Here is a 21,129-nt window from a genome sequence, read left to right on the forward strand (position 1 = left end):
GTCTAACATGCTGGGAGTTGTAGTTTTGCAACAGCTGGAGGCACTCTAGTTGGGAAACACTGATCTATACTATATACTGCTATATAGTCTAACATGCTGGGAGTTGTAGTTTTGCAACAGCTGGAGGCACTCTAGTTGGGAAACACTGATCTATACTATATACTGCTCTATAGTCTAATATGCTGGGAGTTGTAGTTTTGCAACAGCTGGAGGCACCCCTGGTTGGGAAACACTGAGGACCGAAGGTGAGTGCGGGTACCGTGTCTCTTCTATGCTATTTGTATCACGTGTACTTGTGCATCCACATCTCTATACAATAGGTCATGTTCCTTTTTAGGGTCACGGCCTCCAGAAGCTAGTCCACAGGTCTGTGTATTCACTATGAGCAGAGCTGGATTGTTATATTGAAACCTGTGTCTTCTCCCCCCAGAGAACCTACATCTTCACCTTCCTGCTGAGTGCACGTGTGTTCATCCACCCCCATGAGATTCTCGCAAAAGTGGGACAGATCTGCATCAAACAGAAACAACAGCTGGAAGCTGGAACAGAAGCGGACAAGGTGAGGATGCTTGATGAGTCCCAATGCGGGTCTCCACCATCACCGGGGGACCATTAGTCTTCATGGCCACTAGGCCAGAGCAAATAGAACAAGCATAGCCTATCACTAGCCTATCACTAGCCTATCACTTTCTATGCAGGTGCTAAAATGTATTCCCCATCCATTACTGGCCATTGTCAAGTAGCATATTGAACATTTACTTGAAATGGTGTTTAGTTCTATTGTTCTCAGTACACATGACATAGAAGTCATAGAATGTCCAGCTCTATAAACTCTGTAATGGAGCCTCCTTTAAAGCGGATCAGAGTCAAAGAGCTCTGTCACTGCCAGGAAGAACTATGAGAGGGAGGATGACCAGTTTGAAGGAAAAGTAGCCACATGGGATCCATACTTGTCCACATTCCCGAGTTTGGTAGGACAATCCAGTGAAATAAAAATACAAAAGGGGCAGGGTTTTGGCAAAAACATCCATTTTGGTTTTTTTCTTGTATTCAGGGCCAGATTTTTACCATTTAGTGTTGGTAAGATTATAATACAGACTCCCAGTCACTGCCTATAAGAATCCAGGAACAGAAAGCGAACACCACAATCCTTCCTTTAAAGGGGTACTCCACTGGAAAACTTCTTTTTTTTAAATCAACTGGTGCCAGAAAGTTAAACAGATTTGTATATTGCTTCTATAAAAAAAAATCTTAATCCTTCCAGTACTTATTAGCTACTGAATACTACAGAGGAAATGATTTTCTTTTTGGAACACAGTGCTCTCTGCTGATATCTCTGTCCATTTTAAGAAGTGTACAGAGTAGGAGAAAATCCCCATAGCAAACATATGCTGCTCTGGTCAGTTCCTAAAATGGACAGAGATGTCAGAAGAGAGCACTGTGGTCATGATGTCAGCAAAGAGCTCTGTGTTCCAAAAAGAAAACCATTTCCTCTGTAGTATTCAGCAGCTAATAAGTACTGGAAGGATTAAGATTTTTTAATAAAAGTAATTTACAAATCTGTTTAACTTTCTGGCACCAGTTGATTAAAAAAAAAAAAAAAAAAAAAGTTTTCCATCGGAGTACTCCTTCAACCTGCGATTTCTCAGAAAGAACATTCTGCTTAAAAAAATACCCAAAAATAGTATTTTCCTGGGTGACTATTTTCATGTTGTATCTCAGTTCATTCATCTCCGTTACATGGCAAACATAATACATAAGTACAATGCTAATACCGGGAGCCACCCAGCTTTTTCATAGATTTTAATGCCATGTAAATCTGCATTGTAATGCCATTACTTCCCAATATTAGGCTACACTGTAATGCTTGCATGGCTGGTACAGTCATTGTACAATTCATTGTACTGTACAAAGCAATTGCCAAGTTGTGTACAGGGATGCTGGGAGAAAGCAGCTGCAGAGCAGACACTTAGCCAGCCACGTCACATTCTCATAGCAACTGCAGAGCAGGCGCCCACTCCGGTTCACACGCTCTTTATTGGCATGGCTCATACAGAACAGTATCATGACATTTCATGGGAGTTTCCAGCCGGTAGAAGTGAGAGTGGATTGTGGATTTCCCATCCGCCCCTGATATTGTTTTGCGTCCTGCGCTGTATATGACATATAGGCTGTAGGAGAGTTGAGGGGGTGCCCAGTGGGAAGGTGCTTGCTGACATAATGTGTCGTTCCACAGGAAGCAATGCAAATGTTATAGCAGCCTACGTACTATTTCCTCTATTCTTCCTTATCTGTATTGGTAGGGCTGTGCCAAGTACTATGCTTTACATATACACCGACAGGGTTTGCGTGACTTCTCTACTTATCTGTTTGTTGAAGGGAAACTCCGGGGACAATAGATTAAAGAATTCTACAATCCACTAACACTGTAAGTGGGTGACACAGCCTGACCTCAATGCTGTCATCACCGGGTATAGAAGAGACAGGAGGGTGGTGATGCATATTGCTATCCACCATTTCTATCCCTGTATGTCTCTAAAGTGTGATTTACATTGGTTCCTAATGCTGGAAAGAAAATACTGTTTTAAAGGAAGGATGGGAGACCCTGTTTTCCTACTAGAGAATGTAATAAAATATTCATTTTGATGTTAGTATTGTTCCTAGGTTTGCAAGTTATATAGTTAATAGTAAAAAAAATTGCACACATATTCGGTAGCACAATACAGAGTTTGTCGTCACTCAGGTTGTCCCCATTGGGGCTCACAATCTAAATGCATGATTTTAAAGTGGTTATCCGGCCAAAGACATCTTATCCCCTATCTCAAGTCTTGGAGAGCTCTTTCTTTCTGGGACTGGAGATGTGATTTGATGTCACGCCATGCCCCCTCCATTCATGTCTATTGGAGGGGGCGTGACTGCTGTCACGCCCCCTCCCATAGACATGAATGGAGGGGCGTGGCGTGACGTCACGTTTCCAGTCCCAGAAAGAAAGAGCTTTCCGAGACTGGAGACGCAGCTCCGCATAGAACGTGGGTGCCGCACAGAGACTGCGTGGGGTCCGAGCAGCAGGGGATAAGATGTCTTTGGCGGGTGGAAAGGAATGAGAGTACCTGGAGGAAACCTACACAAAAAATGGGGAGAACATACAAACCCCATGCAGATGTTGTTCTTGGTGGGATTTAAACCTAGGACCCCAGCGCTGCAAGGCGACAGTGCTAACCACTGATCAACTATGCTACCAAATGAATTATCAATTAGGTCTTTGTTACAAAACGCCTACACATTCCACTCCCCTGTATAGATAGCACATCAGTTCACATCCACAAGGACATTGAGTTGGGATTTTATATAGCATATACATACACTGGCACCAATTGTAGGAAGCCCATTAACCTGTGAGTATGTTTTTGAGATTTTGGAGGAAACAAGCACAGGTCTTGATAGAATAGATAAAGTTTATGTCAATATAATCCTGGCCAGATTTGATCTCAGGTCTTCAATCTTTATGATTCTTTTTGTTTAAAGGTAAAACAGTGTGTTCTTGTGATAATATGTAGATGCAGAAATGCTTAGCGACATAACTAAGCACAAACAGCACGGAATATATATTCCTTAAAACCAGTAAAGATCTATTTTATGTGATTCACCTCTATACACATTAGGAATAGAAATCTAAAGTAATTTTTCTTGCACCTTATATAGTAATCCTACTTTTTAGTGTTGTACTGGATTACATTGGGCCCACTCATCAGATATATAGAACACGTTTATGTTCACTATTGCATTGTAGATTGTACTTTTTCTGTTGCACAAGCAAAGAAGGAATAATAGATTATTTATAAAATAAGCCCAAAAAGTCATAGACTTCATCAAAAAAGTTATTATCCCTTGTGGTTGTCTTTGTTGAACTACAGGGACTATGTTGTGTCTGGCCCTTATAATTGTAATAGTACCGGACCACCAGAGGAGCCACCTGCTGAGTCAGCCCAAATCCCCCTTCCCTGTATTCTACAGATACAGACACTGATCACAAGAACAAGCAATAATATAGTGAATCTCAGCTACAGTGCTGTATAGCACGTGTCCATGGTATTGTATGTGGTATAATGTATTTATGTTTATATGTGTCTTCATATAGGCTAAACTCAAGTCTTTTGCTGCTAAGATCATCCAGTTGCTGAGGGAATGGACTGAGACGTTTCCTTTCGACTTCCAGGATGAAAGATCCAGAAAGGAGCTGAAGGAGATCGCACAAAGGATCACACAATGTGATGAGGTGAGAAACACAAGGTGTGAAGCCAAGTGTTATTTTAGGATGTTTTCTCCCATCTGATAACGTGGTGGTGAATGTCTCATTTCATTACATGCTTTGTTATAGGAGTCATTGAGAGGGTTAATCCACTTGATTGTTTTTAATAGCAATAATGTGAAACAGAATAGACGACAGTGGTGGGTTAGCTGCTCTATCAGTTGGAGAAATGAAAGTACCGCGCGGCTTGAGATGAAGAAAGACAGATAATTTCACGCAATTAGTCTCCATTTCATTTATCATTCGCTCTTCCTGCTGCCTGCATGAGCCAAGCAATAAGAAAGGGGCTTTTGTTATCAGTTTCAAGGCTCATACAGGCAGAGAGCTGTCTCTGGACATCATCATTGTACCATCTGCCCCTTCTAGCACTCCAGCCGCCAAGCATAATGCACACAGACTACTCAGAAACAATACAGTCATTTGTATTCCGAAGATCATTTCTTCAATTCACCAAACAATATCCTCGTGGGATATTTATATAGTTATCCATGACCTTGTTATATAAAAAAAAGTATTTGTACCATCAGGCAACCTGTGGCTTCTCTGCTACTAGTCTTTAGTCTACTGTATAACCATTTCTAGAATTGATGCTTCTTAAATGGGATATCCTGACATTAAAAGTTCCACAAGAATGGGGATAACTACCTAATCCATCGCTGGGAGTCCAACAATGGATGCCCTAGTCGATCTTGAGGACACTGGACAAATCAGCTGAACTCCCTAGTGTTCAGAAGTCCTATTGGCAGTAAATGAAGTGGTGGCTCAGTGTGCCCACTGCCACTCCATTCACTCAGGGGACACTTACTTCTACTCTTGTGATCGGTGGGGGTATCAGTGTTGGGACCCTTCATGATCAGCTAGTTATCCCCTACCCTTTGGATTGGATAACTTTTAAACTTGGGAAACCCTTCTAAGACATAGATATAGTTTGGTGACATGTATGTACGAAGACCATTGGTCCAGTTGGTTTTAAGTGAAAGGTAAGTATATCAACTGTTGTCTTGTCTCTATAGCTTGTAATGGAAATTATACAGGTTATCTCTTTTGTCCTGTTTGGATTGCATTAACATATATATTTCTTGAAGCAAGGTCCACATAGCCATGTCCAACATAAAACCAGTGGGTCAGTAAAGAGGAGAGCAATAAAATGTCTACTAGATCTCCACATGGTTATTAACTGGATGACATGTTAGCTAGATATGTCACATAATGAAGTGTGTGGTTACAACCACCACCTACCATACTGGTGTCTTCTTATGTAGCAGCATGGTTGGGGGCACCCCCTGGCGACTGCTAGCCCTATACATGGGCCCCTGGTTAAAACATCTAATTACGAGAGGAGAACTATTATACACATTTGTGTTAATCCCAAGCAGTATTCATTCTATAGGTTTATAAATATACAGTCAGTAGTTTTATCACAGTTTGCATTATTCTGCTATTTACATATTTATTTATTCTTCATTTGCTATTTAGGAGAATGGTACAATCAAGAAGAGTATAAGTCAGATGACCCAGAATGTGCTGCTAGCCCTTTCCACACGGGGACAGTATCAGGAAATTCGAGAGAAGATCCGACAGCCAGTGACAGACAAAGGGACAATTCTTAAAGCCAAGCCCCAATCTTCACAGAAAGATATCCTTAGCGTGTGTGGAGACCCCCTAATCCTGGCTCAGCAGCTCACGACAATCGAACTAGTGAGTATCTTGCTGGATAAATCAACCTCTTGTAAAGCTGTGCTATGTGTATTGACCCTTATACTGTAAGGACAGAATAAAGCTAGGTAGAACATTAGTCATTCTAAATCTCATAAAGTCAATGGTACTTACCTGGATATATGCAACCAACGTTCACATGAGGTGGTCATGTCCTATGGGCCAAACTTTCTGAACAGAGAAAGCAGATATTATGGTCAAATCATGTAAACTAACTCTCTCTTGCTCTCTGGAGCTATATCTTTTACACCTCGTACCAAAGGATCCTTTTACACTGCTCATTTAAAGGGTACCTCTCATCAAATAAACTTTTGATATATTTTAGATTAATGAATGTTGAATAACTTTCCAATAGCATGTTAATGTAAAATATGCTTCTTTCTATTGTATTTTTCCCGATCAGTCCTGGCAGCAAGCATTTCTGACTCATGCTGGAGTCCTAAACACTCAGAGCTGCCAGCCTGCTTTGTTCACAGCCAAACAGGCTGTGAACAAAGCAGGCTGGCAGCTCTGAGTGTTCTCCTTTGTGAACAAAGCAGACTGGTAGCTCGTAGTGTTTAGGACTCCAGCATGAGTCTGAAATGCTTGCTGCCAGGACTGGTAGGGAGACCCCTAGTGGTCATTTCTTCAAAGTGGAAAATTAAATAGAAAGAAGCATATTTTTTAATAACATGCAATTGTAAAGTTATTCTGCATACATTAATCTATAATATATCAAAAGTTTTTTTGATGAGAGGTACCCTTTAAAGGATCCTTTAGACAGGCCAAAATTTAGCAGTGAACAGCCACCTGATCTAAAATATGTGCTTTGAGGCTTTGATATTTAACCTATTTATATGCTTTATCTTACTGTAAGCCAACTCTTGCTTTCTGTCAGTACTGTATGTGTAAGATAAATTGGTAAAAGAAATAAAAACTGATATCTTGATATTTGTGGTGTTTGTGTTGTAACAGGAGCGTCTAGGAAACATTTACCCTGAAGATCTAATGCAGATTATCAGTCACATGGACTCTCTGGATAACCATAAGGTAGGTACCCGAAAGTTGGCACATATATCCTATCTAGACTAGTGATAGTATTTTTGACCAGACACTTAGTACATTATAATATAGCTTTATTCAACAATATGCTAGTGCACATAAGTAGCCAACTTATTCTAATTGTGAAGCTGGATCATTAGAAACAATAGGGTACAAAGTTCCCCATATGTTCTTCCTGCTTACAATATCTGTATTTTCTTATCATTCCTCAGTGCCGTAGTGATGTCACCAAGACCTATAACCTAGAAGCCTATGATAACTGGTTTAACTGCCTCAGTATGCTGGTGGCTACAGAGATATGCAAGGTGAGTTCTGTGTAGGAATGTCTATTTACATGGCACTATACAAGATGTGATCTATTGTCTTGTTTATTCATGGAGTGATCAATGCCCAGACATAGTATGTTATCGGTTTTTTATAGTTGGGTGGTGCAGACTTTGTTATCTGTAAAGTGTAGATCAGAGAAACTATGAACATATATTTCCCAAGTTAAAGGGGTACTCCGCCCCTAGACATCTTATTCCCTATCCAAAAAATAGGGGTTAAGATGTCTGATTGTGAGGTTCCTGATGCTGGGGACCCCCACAATCTCCGTGCTGCACCCAGCGCTCGTTTAGAGCGTCGGGCTCAGCCCCTGTAGACTTGCATTGAGGGGACATGGCTGTGACGTCACGAGCCTCTGTATCGCCAGTCATCCGGCCCTGAGCAAAGTTTACTCCATGCACCGGATGTCTGATTTGCCAGACAACTTAGTGGCGGGACCCTCCCAAACAGACATCTTATCCCCTATCTTTGGATAGGGGATAAGATGTCTAGGTGCAGAGTACCCCTTTAAGCACATTGGCAGCCACATCATGTCAATAGATCTACTCTTAGTTGGGAAAATGTGTAGACTTATCATACCTAACTACAAAGAACTCTCCCAGGCCTTCAGAAAGAAGGTTGTAGATGCCAATGAGCTTGTTAAAGGAAACAGAAAGATTACTAAATGGATACTTACCATGACTCTGCTGTGTGGAAGATTATGTAGAAGTAAAGAAGTTGCCCAAGCCAGACCATCTTAGCAAGTTCAGACCTAGAAGAGAATGCAGGAGACTAATATCATTTCATTGCCGAACTGAAAAGGTATCTCTGGCCACTGGCTTTGATATAAAAGTATATGAATCTACCATTAGAAAGAGGCTATTGGAACATAGTTGTTTGCCCACAGTACTCGAAGACATATTTGATGAATACCAAAGTTGGCATTTCACCAAGGAAGCCTAAATCAAATGCAAATCGTGATGGTGGAAATCTATGTTATCATAGATATTGAGGTGAATGGGAAAGGTGCAATATCTGCTGTACGGCAGTGTGCCTGGTAGGAAACCCCTTTAATCAGATGATCAGTGGGGGAGCCAGAAGTTGGATCTGATATTGATGGCCTATCCTAAGGACAGATCATCAATAAAAAGCTTAGGAAAGAAAACATATGTGACCATGGATCTGAAGAAAGTGGCACTTTGAATGAAGATATTAACATGTCTACATTTATCATGGAGTGTCCATACTTTTCATATGACATTATTATGTATAAGTCAAAATTTGGCTTAAACATAAATACGTTTTGACACTGTGCCTTAGTAACAGTGCAAGCTTCCTGTTTCGTGTTAACACAACAGAACCTCAAGTCTCGTGGTTTTAGAAAGAGCCGTTCACTTTGACTTCCTTTTTATATATACATTCAATTTTCTTAGAAAACCTAATTCACAGTTACGTGTTTCTCTTGACACTTAGTGTTGTGTGTCTGTATTTAACTTACATTCGTGCTTATGGACTAAAATCTGCTGTAAATCTCACTTGCAATGATAAAAATCACACATAGGGTTTGATAATCAAGACACAAATTATTCTAGCGATGACGACTAACTCTCACACGTCTCCAGAAGACTCTGCAGATGATCGTTTTGTTGGCAACTTTTGCACTGAAGTTTAGCACACAAGAAAATATTAATGGGGTACACCGCCCCTGGACATCTTATCCCCCATCCAAAGGATAGAGAACAAAGGAGCGAACTTCTCTACATGCCGGACGACTGGCGATGCGGGGCGGAGGCTCATGATGTCACGACCATGCCACCTAAATGCAAGTCTATGGGAGGGGGCATGACCGTGACATCACGAGCCTCTGCTAGGCATCACCAGTCATCCGGCAAGGAGCGAAGTTCGCTCCGTGCACCGGCTGTCTGGGGTGCCGCAGCCGAGATCATGGTCATAACCATAAGAACCCTAAAGGACATATCATCCATACTTAGTTATCGCCTCCAGATTCATTTTTAAAACAATATATACATTATTGCAAACAGTAAGTCACTTTGGCATCAATGAGGTCACCTTCCTCTTGTTCTCCACCCAACTGCATTAGTGATGAACATGCTAAAATAATAGCCGGAATAACAGTTGATGAATCTTGTCACTTTACAGGATCATAAATTCTTACTCTTAAAGGAGAAGTCTCATAGTTTGGGCCCCGCAGTCAGACCCCTTCCCCCCCCATGTTCAAAAACTTATCCTGCGGATAGGGGATACGTTTTTCTCTATGATATATCTCCTTTAAGATTACAATGCCATTTTAATATGTCCTGTTGATGGCACAGCAGATTGTGCCCAAAGGCAAAATTGCCCCATGAGATGACTCCGGTATTATAAATGGCACATGGTAGATTGAGGCCCATAATGGATTTTGAGTCTCAGAAACTTTAATTAAAATCTGTCAGCTCTAGATCATACTCAGAGCTAAAGTGTCAAGGAGGCTGTGCTGAGCTACAGCATACATGCTTACTTCCTCCCCCACCCTCCCTCCCTTGACTGCCATGTACAGCTCAGTGTTTAAAGACAAGCCCTGGTCGTCAGTGTTCATCCTTGACACTTGAACGCTGTGCATGATGTAGAGCTGACAGATTCCTTATAATACTCATTATAATTACTGTATTCTATTAATAATATAGCAGTGTCTACTTTGGTTTTAGCTGTATCATGAGAATACTGTATATCATTTGGAAATACAGTAAATTGTTACTATATCAATATTTCTTGTAACCATCTTTGCTGTATTGTATCTTCCATAGGTTGTAAAAAAGAAGCAGAGAACAAGAGTAATGGAGTTCTTTATAGATGTTGCCCGGGAGTGTTTCAATATTGGCAATTTCAACTCTATGATGGCCATCATTTGTAAGTTGCTTGTACATGAAGAATGTTTCACAGTTATGTCATATACAGTATGTACCGGCTCAAGTTCACAGCTTTATCCCCTTCAGTTATTTAAGCAATGGACCTTTTTAGACAGGCTGACTATGCTACTACATTACGTGCACCAATCTCATTGATCAGTGCTCCATTAGAGAAGCTTTATGGGGCTCCATGACTGAACAGGCAAGGCCACACACAAGATGGCTGGATTTTTTGTGTGACCCTTCACTGCCGCACAATAGGCCACGTGTGACTGACTGAGGATTTTAGATACCTGCTAAAACGATGTGATCAGTTAGCAAGCGAGCATTTGCTTATATATCGGGAGATCACTTGGCTTCTTACACAGGGACAGTTGTGCCTGTTCAGCTCATAGTTTCTCCATGTAATAGAGCCCTAAGGCCAGGTTCATATTGAGGAATGCTGAGGATTCCGAGAGAGGCCTGCACCAACTTAATCTGTCCTGACAGATGGCAATGTATTCTGTGCAAACAGCATTCTTTCAGCGGCGCAATCTTCGCCACTGAAATTCCGCAATGTGCTGCGAATCCCATTGACAGCAACGGGATTCTGCCGCACCCGAATTTTCAAGTGGAATTCCGTAGTATGAGCCTAGCCTAAATGTTTTACTGTCCACAGTTATCTCCGTATGAGATACAATAGATGGGGGGAAAAAACCTAGTAGTTAAAGGGGTACTCCGGTGAAAAACTATTTTGTTTCAAATTAACTGGTGCCAGAAAGCTAAACAGATGTGTAAATGATTTCTATTAAAAAAAATCTTACCCCTTCCAGTACTTATCAGCTGCTGTATACTACAGAGGAAATTCTTTTCTTTTTACATTTCTTTTCTGTCTGACCACAGTGTTCTCTGCTGACACCTCTGTCTGTTTTAGGAACTGTCCAGAGTAGGATAGGTTTGCTATGGGGATTTTCTCCTGCTCTGGACAGTTCCTCACATGGACAGAGGTGTCAGCAGAGAGCACTGTGGTCAGACAGAAATGAAATGTAAAAAGAAAAGAACTTCCTGTGGAACATACAGCAGCTGATAAGTACTACAAGGGTTAAGATTTTTAAATAGAAGTAATTTACAAATCTGTTTAACGTTCTGGCACCAGTTGAATACATTTTTTTTTTTTTTAATACAGTCACTAACTATCCATGTTATTTACAATAAAGAATTAAAATACCAGGCCACTCTACTCTCCATGCGCCTCTGACCTATATACATAGATGCCTTCCTCTGTTATGTAAGATGAATCATCTACATGTACTTCAGTTTCGGTTCTCCAAGTACATGTTGTCTGAGACATTTCCTCCATTCCAAGCTTTAATTATTTAGATAATTATAATAATAATTTAGAGTAATAGGGGGGGGGGGGGGGGAATATATCAATAGTCGTGTTGAGTAGTAAAAGTTTTGTAGTTCTTTTTTTTTTGTCTGTAATTTCGTGGTGATTTTGTGCAGTTGCTGTTTGCGCGCAATGCGTCTTTTTAATGTGGCAAAGGTTATATCTGTACCCGCTGAAAAAATCAGCCTAGGAAATCCTCTGGCATACGGATTTATGAAAAGTCGCACAACATGTACGCAAGAACACACTGCGACAAAAAAATACGCGGCACACTATTGGAAAAAAAATACCCTTCCAAATCCGTTAATACATTTTCCCAATAATTTGTAGATTTTCTGTTTTCCAGTCTGCGGCATTATGGTAATAGACGATTTCCATTCTTGTCTGTCAATAATAATAATAATCATTTGTATAAAGTAACAATAATAAAATGAAATTATTTTGGGGTGTTTTACAGCTGGGATGAACCTCAGTCCTGTGGCGCGGCTTAAGAAGACTTGGTCCAAAATCAAAACAGCCAAATTTGATGTCTTGGAGGTTAGTATTTTGTGAATTTAGTAAAATAATCCTTTCAGATCATGTGTATCGTATTGCATTTCTTAGCCTAGATGTATTTTTTTTCAGTTTTGGTAGACAACTTGACATAAAGAGTTAATGTTCATTATAGTTACCTTATAGCAATGTTGTCCAATCAGTGTGTGCCCAGCTGTTGCAGAACTACAACTCCCAGCATGCCCGGACAGCCAACGGCTGTCCGGGCATGCTGGGAGTTGTAGTTTTGAAACAGCTGAAGGCACACCGTTTAGAAAACACTGCCCTATAGTGTACCATATGGCGGTCATATGGCGTGAAACATGATCCGGGGCATGAAACATGTATCTGCGGCATGATTTGAAGTTATATCCAATGAGGTTAATAAAAAAAGAAGATGAAAGACAAGGAATGCTGGGATGTGTAGTTCTACTGCAAATTTCAGTGGGGAGGGAAGTAGCTAGCTGCACCTCTTATTCAGGATTTATAGGAATCGCTATAACTGGTTTCTTGAGATATAGGTGAATTTAAAGGGGTATTCCAGGCCCAAACTTTTTTTCATATATCAACTGGCTCCAGAAAGTTAAACAGATTTGTAAATTACTTCTATTAAAAAAAATCTTAATCCTTCCAATAGTTATTAGCTTCTGAAGTTGAGTTGTTGTTTTCTGTCTAACTGCTCTCTGATGACTCACGTCCCGGGAGCTGTGCAATTCCTATGGGGATATTCTCCCCATCATGCACAGCTCCCGGGACGTGACATCATCATTGATCAGTTAGACAGAAAACTTAAGAAGCTAATAACTATTGGAAGGATTAAGATTTTTTAATAGAAGTAATTTACAAATCTGTTTAACTTTCCGTAGCCAGTTGAGATATATATATATATATATATATATATATATATATATATACAAAAATATAGAAGCAGCACACCACAGGTAGATTTCAAAGGAACGGTGAGTTTATTCCATATATATATATATATATATATATATATATATATATATATATATATAAAAGGTTTTGCCTGGAATACCCCTTTAAGAGATTAAAAAAGATGAAATAGAATTCCTGGCATCAATATAAGGCTATGTTCACACGGAGATCTATGGATAACACGAGCAGACATTCCGCACATTTGCATCTTCTGTCGGCACTAGTACCTCTCCAAAAAGCACTGTCTCCATAGACTGAAATGCATTTCTCGAGAGGAATCGTCAGAAACAATGAATTTCTGAGTGGAATATTTACACAAAATTTTGCTAAGAAATTCCGCGGTGTGAACATGGCCTAAAGCACTACAGATTATTTTTTTTTCACACTGAATTATAATTCAGTGTAGGGAAACACACAATGTAAAATTAAAGGGGTATTCCAGGAAAAAAATATTTCTATATATCAACTGGCTCCAGAAAGTTAAACAGATTTGTATATTACTTCTATTAAAAAATCGTAATCCTTCTAATAAATATCAGCTGCTGAAGTTGAGTTGTTCTTTTCTGTCTGACAACAGTGCTCCCTGCTGACACCTCTGTCTATCTTGGGAACTGCACAGAATAGCAGAGGTTTGCTATGGGGATTTGCTTCTACTCTGGACAGTTGCCGAGACACGTGTCATCAGAGAGCACTTAGACATAAAAGAACAACTCAACTTCAGCAGCTCATAAGTACTATAAGGATTAAGATTTTTTAATAGAAGTAATTTACAAATCTGTTTACCTTTCTGGAGTCAGTTGAGATATATATAAAGTATTTTTCCTGGATAACCCCTTTAAAGCATGGGAATTGAGTAAGTGTTGATTATTATTTCCACCTGAATGTCCTGCATTGTGGACAGCTGTCAAAAATGTGACCTCTGACCTTTTCAGCATGATTAGTCATTAGAAGATGGTGAGCTTTCGCCTATTCTTCACTGTCATCCGCAGCCTAATCTTTAAAATTGAGTAATAGCGCCCTCTATGGTTTAACACAGGAAATGTCACCGAATGAGAAGCTGGAATATACAAGACAGTGCCCTGTCTGTTCTGTGATAGAATCTAAGTCAGTGTTTCCCAATCAGGGTGCCTCCAGCTGTTGCAAAACTACAACTCCCAGCATGCTCGGACACCCGAAGGCTGTTGTATTTTTGCAACAGCTGGAGGCACTCTGGTAGGAAAACACAGACCTAAGCACAGAGGTGTTTTATTTTTACTAAACAGTTTACATACATTCCTTGCAGCACCATATGGACCCATCCAGCAACTTCTGCAATTACCGAACCGCACTTCAAGGAGCCACACAAAGGTCCCAGAGCGCCAACAGCAGCCGGGAAAAAATAGTCATCCCAGTGTTCAACCTGTTCATTAAAGACATCTTCTTCCTTCATAAGATCCATTCTAACCGGTTACCAAATGGACATATTAACTTTAAGGTACGTCCAGAGCCGGTCTTGGCTGTATTGCTTACACTGCAGCAAGACCTAAATTGATGAATAAGGAACATAAATGATTAATAGCAGTTTCGGGGATTTATACCAAACCCAATTTATTTATTTTATTTTAAATATATGGAATATTCACATATTGAATCTGACTATAGCTCTAAAGCTATTTATGAGCTACAGTAGGATTCTTACTCCCTCTAGTGGTAGTTTACTAAAATACAACACAGAAGCTGCACATGCTAAAGCTGGGCTGGGTTCACATCACGTTTTTGCCATATTGTTTTCAATCAGTTTTTCTAAAGAAAACCGTATGGCAAAAAAAATGGATGGAACCGTATGTATGGGAAAATGGAAACCGTATGTGTTTTTAAACCATATACTGTTTTTAAAAGTGCATACGGTTCCATCCTTTTTTATAAAAAAAAAAAACATACGTTTATGAAAATATTGTCCATTTTACACATGGTCAACCATGGTTTTGACTCTGGTTTAAAAACCGTATTGCAACCACAAGTTTTTTTTTAACATGGACATCAATGGGAAATGCACATGTATACGATTCCATACGGGAAACCATGTACGGTTTTTACTTTGCACATGTGCATTTGCATCCTAATGTCCCCAACCAACACCCCTCCCATTAAAAAATTACAACATTTTCAAAAACGTATTTTTATTTTTTTTTGTTTTATAAAAACGGACAGAACCGTATGCACTTTTAAAAACAGTATAGGGTTTATAAACGCATATGGTTTACTTTTTCCCATATGGTTCCATCCGTTTTTTTTGTTTTTTTCTGCCATTTGCCATACGGTTTTCTTTAGAAAAACTGATTGAAAACAATATGGCAAAAACGTGGCGTGAACACGGCCTTATTGACCAGTTTGGCTCTTTCTTTGAATAATCTTATGAGATCCACGGCTGATTCCAAGGCTAGTTTAGTAGACTAGCACAATGTATTTATTTTCCATTTACAATTTTTTATTGATGTATTTATTTGTTTTTGCAGAAGTTTTCAGAAATTTCCAGACACATTCACGATTTCCTTACCTGGAAACAGGTAGAATGTCCGTTTGAAAAGGACAAGAAAATTCAAACCTACCTTCTAACTTCTCCAATTTACACAGAAGATGGTAAGTGTGCAGTCAGACTGGACAGAATATGTGTTTGTCCTGTACTTTGGCATGTTTAGATGGATGAAGACTTATTTGATATGGTGTTTGTGCTGGGCTAATCTTAGAGAAAAAAAAAAGATGATTAATGTTTTTTTTTTACTAAACTTTAGACTTTAACTTTACTAAAACATGTTCTTTATACTATTTCAGCTCTCTTTGTGGCTTCATTTGAAAATGAGGGTCCAGATAATCACATGGAAAAGGACAGCTGGAAGACTCTCAGGTACTGTCAACTTTTTAGTTTTTGCACCAATCAAAAGTATAGTAAGTATGGCCACCTCTGGGACCCCTGTAATTTTAGGCCTGCCTGTAGCGTTAAGGCCTCACTGTAGTAGTATTAAGCCTTCTGTTGAAGTATTAGGTTCCCTGCTGTAATATTAGGCCTCGTTCACAGCGGACATTGTGCCGGCAGGATTCCGCTTGCAGCAGAGTCCCATTCTTTTCAATTGCCACAGAGGAATTCCCCTGGCAGAAAGTATGTCCGCTCATTCTTTGTACAAAATTTCATCAGAACTGCATTGCCTTCTATGGAGACGGCAATGTCCACGCTGTACTACCGCCGATGTACATGTTGACATCCGCTGTGAACGGACATTCAGCCAGTGGAACTCCGCTGGCTGAATGTCCGTAGAGTGGACAAGCCCTTATCCCCTCCATCATAGTATTAGTCCCTATTTTGTAGTATTACCCTGTTTCCCCGAAAATACACCCTACCCCGAAAATAAGCCCTAGCTGGATTATCGGGGTGGGCTGCAATATAAGCCCTACCCCGAAAGTAAGACCTAGGCCAGGGGTACTCAGCTGGTGGCCCGCGGTCCAGATCCGGACCGTGGCCGCCAGTAATGTGGACCGGAACGCTGTGTGGAGGATGGGGGGGCAGCAGGAGTGTGGAGGATGGGGGGCTGCGGGAGTGTGGAGGATGGGGGGCTGTGGGAGGATGGGGGGCTGTAGCAGTGTGGAAGATGGGGGGGTGCGGCATCCTCCACACTGCTACAGTCCCCATCCTCCACACTGCTACAGCCCCCCATCCTCCCACAGCCGCCCATCCTCCACACTCCCACAGCCCCCCATCCTCCACACTCCCACAGCCCCCCATCCTCCACACTCCTGCAGCCCCCCATAAATAAATAAGCCCTACCCTAAAATTAATATAAGACCCGGTCTTATTTTCGGAGAAACACGGTAGGCCTTTACCTGTCACACTTATCTGTCTTCCCAGTGACAGGTATGCTTAAGTGTACATTTAATAAAAAATAAAGAAAATTAAAAAAAAACACAAAAAGCATCAATTGTTCTGCCGATGGTTTTCTTTAAGCGCTAGGCTCAAAAATAAATCAGTGTAATACGTATGTAAGCGCACACTTTGTCCCAGGTTTATTAAAGGGGTAGTCCCGTGGAAAACCTTTTTTTTTTTTTTTTTTTTTTTTAAATCAACTGGTGCCAGAAAGTTAAACAGATTTGTAAATCACTTCTATAAAAAAAAAATCTTAATCCTTCCAGTACTTTTTAGGAGCTGTATACTAAATAGAAATCAAAAAAAGAAATGCATTTCCTCTGATGTCATGACCACAGTGCTCTCTGCTGACCTCTGCTGTCCATTTTAGGAACTGTACAGAGCAGCATATGTTTGCTATGGGGATTTTCTCCAGCTCTGGGCAGTTCCTAAAATGGACAGCAGAGGTCAGCAGAGAGCACTGTGGTCATGACATCAGAGGGAATGCATTTCTTTTTTTGGATTTCTCTTTAGTATACAGCCTCTAAAAAGTACTGGAAGGATTAAGATTTTTTAATAGAAGTGATCTACAAATCTGTTTAACTTTCTGGCACCAGTTGATTTAAAAAAAAAAAGTTTTCCACGGGAGTACCCCTTTAAGGCTTGCTTCACCAAAATGTTGTCTTCAAATGCACCAGAATTGTAGCACACAACCAATAAAACACAATTATTAGGCAAAGTGCACCAAAAAGAATAGGAACTGCTACTCACCTGACAAGGGGGCAGGGCTTATCAAACAAAAGGGGTGTGACATGAGCAGAAAGGGGTATGGCCTGAAGTACGACGCCAGGTTCTGCTAATGTACCAAAAATTTTGGTGCACTGTCTTGGCTCAAAATAAGCCCCCCAAAAATTAAATAATTTAGAACAGAAGTGCAAACTTACACTAGACAGTCTACAAATGTGCCAGGTCTTGATCCACTCTGATAAATCTGGTGCCTTTGTAGTCTATCTGTCTAGTTTGTACTGTCTAATAATAATAATAATAATACATTGAGACCATTGTCTAGATTTACTAGGGTAAAACAGGTTGTTTTAGACTTTAGAGCAGTATTTCCCAATGGGTGTGCCTCCAGCTGTTTCAAACCTATAACTTCCAGTATGAGGGCATTCTGGGATTTGTAGTTTTACAACAGCTGGGGGGAACACTAATTTGGAAACACTGTTTTAGAGCAGTGAACTCCAAACTGTGCTCCTCCAGCTCATGCAAAACTACAACTCCCAGCATGCCCAGACAGCCATTGGCTGTCCGGGCATGCTGGGAGTTGTAGCTTTGCAACAGCTGGAGGGCCACAGTTTGGAGGCCATTGATTTAGATTAAAGGGGTACTCCACTGGCAAACATTTTCTTTTAAATCAACTGGTGCCAGAAAGTTAAAAAGATTTGTAAATGACTTCTATTAAAAAATCTCAATCCTTCCAGTACTTATCAGCTGCTGTATGTTCCAGAGGAAGTTCTTTTCTTTTTGTATTTCTTTCTGTCTGACCCTGTTAGGAACTGTCCAGAGCAGGATAGGTTTGCTATGGGGATTTGCTCCTACTCTGGACAGTTTCTAAAATGGACAGTGATGTCAGCAGAGAGCACTGTGGTCAGACAGGAAGGAAACTCAAAAAGAAAAGAACTTCCTCTGTAGTATACAGCAGCTGAGAAGTACTGGAAGGGTTAAGATTTTTAAATAGAAGTCATTTACAAATCTGCCTAACTTTCTGGCACCTGTTGATTAAAAAAAAATGTTTTCCAGCGGAGTACCCCTATGGGTGTTCATTGTTCTTAGAAAATTCATGGGTGCTAAAAATAAAAGCCTATGCCCTTCCTCCATGGCACCCCTCCATACTGGATGTAGTCACTTATGACATTGCATTTATCGGAGGCATTCAGTCCGATAATAAAGACTAACAGTATCCGTTCTATGAGGTCACCATACAATGTTCTGACGCTTTCTCTCTTTTCTCTCCTCCTAGGTCCACACTTTTAAACAGAGCCTGAGAGAAGATTCTTCAGTTGCCCGAAACACACAGGAATTTAGCTTTTTTTTTTTTTTTTTTTTTTTATGTATATTTTTTCTTGTATTGTGCAGAATGTTTTTGGTCAGGAAGACAGTCCTCGCTGGTTGGGGGTCTGCTGATTTTTGTACATAATCTTTTACAAGACTAAAAAAAAATACTGGTATATAAATATAATTATATAAATATATATTTCATGCTTTAAGCACTTATGGAAGAAATACGTCAAAAAGGGATACATGTTTTCTTATTTTTATTGTTTATTATATAAAATTTAAAGAAAAGAAAAAAAACCCTATGCTGCTGGAATGGCCACCAGAATGCAGAAGTTTATACATGCACGGTTTAAGCCTTTTCATAAAAGAATTAACCCCATATATGCTACTACTACTATTATTTCTATTATTATTATTATTATTATAACACAAGGGCAGGGCCCTGCTTTCTCCAATACACTGCTCAAAAAAAATTAAATAAAGAGAACACTTAAACAAGACAATGTAACTCCAAGTCAATGACACTTCTGTGAAATCACACTGTCCACTCAGGAACCAACACTGATTGACAATCAATTTCACATGCTGCTGTGCAAATGGAACAGACAACAGGTGGAAATTATAGGCAATTAGCAAGACACCCCCAATAAAGGAATGGTTCTGCAGGCAGTGACCACAGACCACTTCTCAGTTCCTATGCTTCCTGGCTGATGTTTTGGTCACTTTTGAATGCTGGCGGTGATTTCACTCTAGTGGTAGCATGAGACGGAGTCTACAACCCACACAAGTGGCTCAGGTAGTGCAGCTCATCCAGGATGGCACATAAATGCGAGCTGTGGCAAGAAGGTTTGCTGCGTCTGTCAGCGTAGTGTCCAGAGCATGGAGGCGCTACCAGGAGACAGGCCAGTGCATCAGGAGACATGGAGGAGGCCGTAGGAGGGCAACAACCCAGCAGCAGGACTGATACCTCCGCCTTTGTGCAAGGAGGAGCACTGCCAGAGCCCTGCAAAATGAACTCCAGCAGGCCACAAATGTGCATGTGTCCACTCAAACGGTCAGAAACAGACTCCATGAGGGTGGTATGAGGGCCCGACGTCCACAGGTGGGGGTTGTGCTTACAGCCCAACACCGTGCAGGAAGTTTTCCATTTGCCAGAAAACACATCTGCTCTTCACAGATGTATGCCGGTTCACACTGAGCACATGTGACAGACGTTTTAGAGTCTGGAGATGCTGTGGAGAAGGTTCTGCTGCCTGCAACATCCTTCAGCATGACCGGTTCAGTAATGATGTGGGGTGGCATTTCTTTGGGGGGCCGCACAGCCCTCCATGTGCTTTCCAGAGGTAGCCTGACTGCCATTAGGTACCGAGATGAGATCCTCAGACCCCTTGTGAGACCATATGCTGGTGCAGTTGACCCTGGGTTCCTCCTAATGCAAGACAATGCTAGAACTCATGTGGCTGGAGTGTGTCAGCAGTTCCTGCAAGAGGGAGGCCTTGTTGCCATGGACTGGCCCGCCAATTTCCCAGATCTGAATCCGATTAAGCACATCTGGGACATGATCACTCCATCCAGCAATGCCACGTCCAGGAGTTGGCTCATCAGGAGCAAGCCCAGGCATTGTAGGGAGGTCATACGGGCACGTGGAGGCCACACACACTACTGAGCCTCATTTTGACTTGTTTTACGGACATTTCATAAAGTTGGATCAGCCTGTAGTGTGGTTTTCACTTTGATTTTGAGTGTGACTCCATATCCAGACCTCCATGGGTTGATAAATTTGATTTTCATTGATAATTTTTGTGTGATTTTATTATCAGCACATTCAACTATGTAAAGACGAAAGTTTTTCATATGATTAGTTCATTCATTCAGATCTAGGGTGTGTTATCTTAGTGTTCCATTTATTTTTTAAAGCAGTGTACATTGGTGGGTTTTTAATGGGTACTGGGAGACATTATATGCCCTATCTGTCTGCCCACACCAACAATTTGTTGCTAAAGTGAGGTTGGAACTATTTATGCTACATTCTAGAGTAAACAATTTTCTAAAGAGGTTAACTCTTAGCTCATGCTTTCGTTTA

The 21,129-nt window shown here is 40.6% G+C and overlaps 1 protein-coding gene across 10 annotated transcripts in view; it reads left to right on the plus strand.

The window, feature by feature from the left end:
• The window catches only part of LOC130349629 (ras-GEF domain-containing family member 1A), a 480,894-nt gene extending 460,143 nt beyond the window's left edge, over positions 1-20,751 (plus strand). For all 10 annotated transcript variants that reach the window (XM_056554853.1, XM_056554851.1, XM_056554854.1 and 7 more), the window contains 11 exons: positions 431-559; positions 4,139-4,276; positions 5,786-6,007; positions 6,980-7,054; positions 7,279-7,371; positions 10,174-10,276; positions 12,102-12,181; positions 14,397-14,588; positions 15,610-15,733; positions 15,926-15,998; positions 19,009-20,751. In XM_056554853.1, the coding sequence (XP_056410828.1) occupies positions 431-559; positions 4,139-4,276; positions 5,786-6,007; positions 6,980-7,054; positions 7,279-7,371; positions 10,174-10,276; positions 12,102-12,181; positions 14,397-14,588; positions 15,610-15,733; positions 15,926-15,998; positions 19,009-19,033 (1,254 nt within the window). In that variant the 3' untranslated portion in view covers positions 19,034-20,751. The remainder of the gene's footprint in view (positions 1-430; positions 560-4,138; positions 4,277-5,785; positions 6,008-6,979; positions 7,055-7,278; positions 7,372-10,173; positions 10,277-12,101; positions 12,182-14,396; positions 14,589-15,609; positions 15,734-15,925; positions 15,999-19,008) is intronic.
• Positions 20,752-21,129: the final 378 nt, after the last annotated feature.

This window comes from Hyla sarda, unplaced genomic scaffold (genome assembly GCF_029499605.1).
Source record: "Hyla sarda isolate aHylSar1 unplaced genomic scaffold, aHylSar1.hap1 scaffold_92, whole genome shotgun sequence".
NCBI classification, from domain to species: domain Eukaryota; kingdom Metazoa; phylum Chordata; class Amphibia; order Anura; family Hylidae; genus Hyla; species Hyla sarda.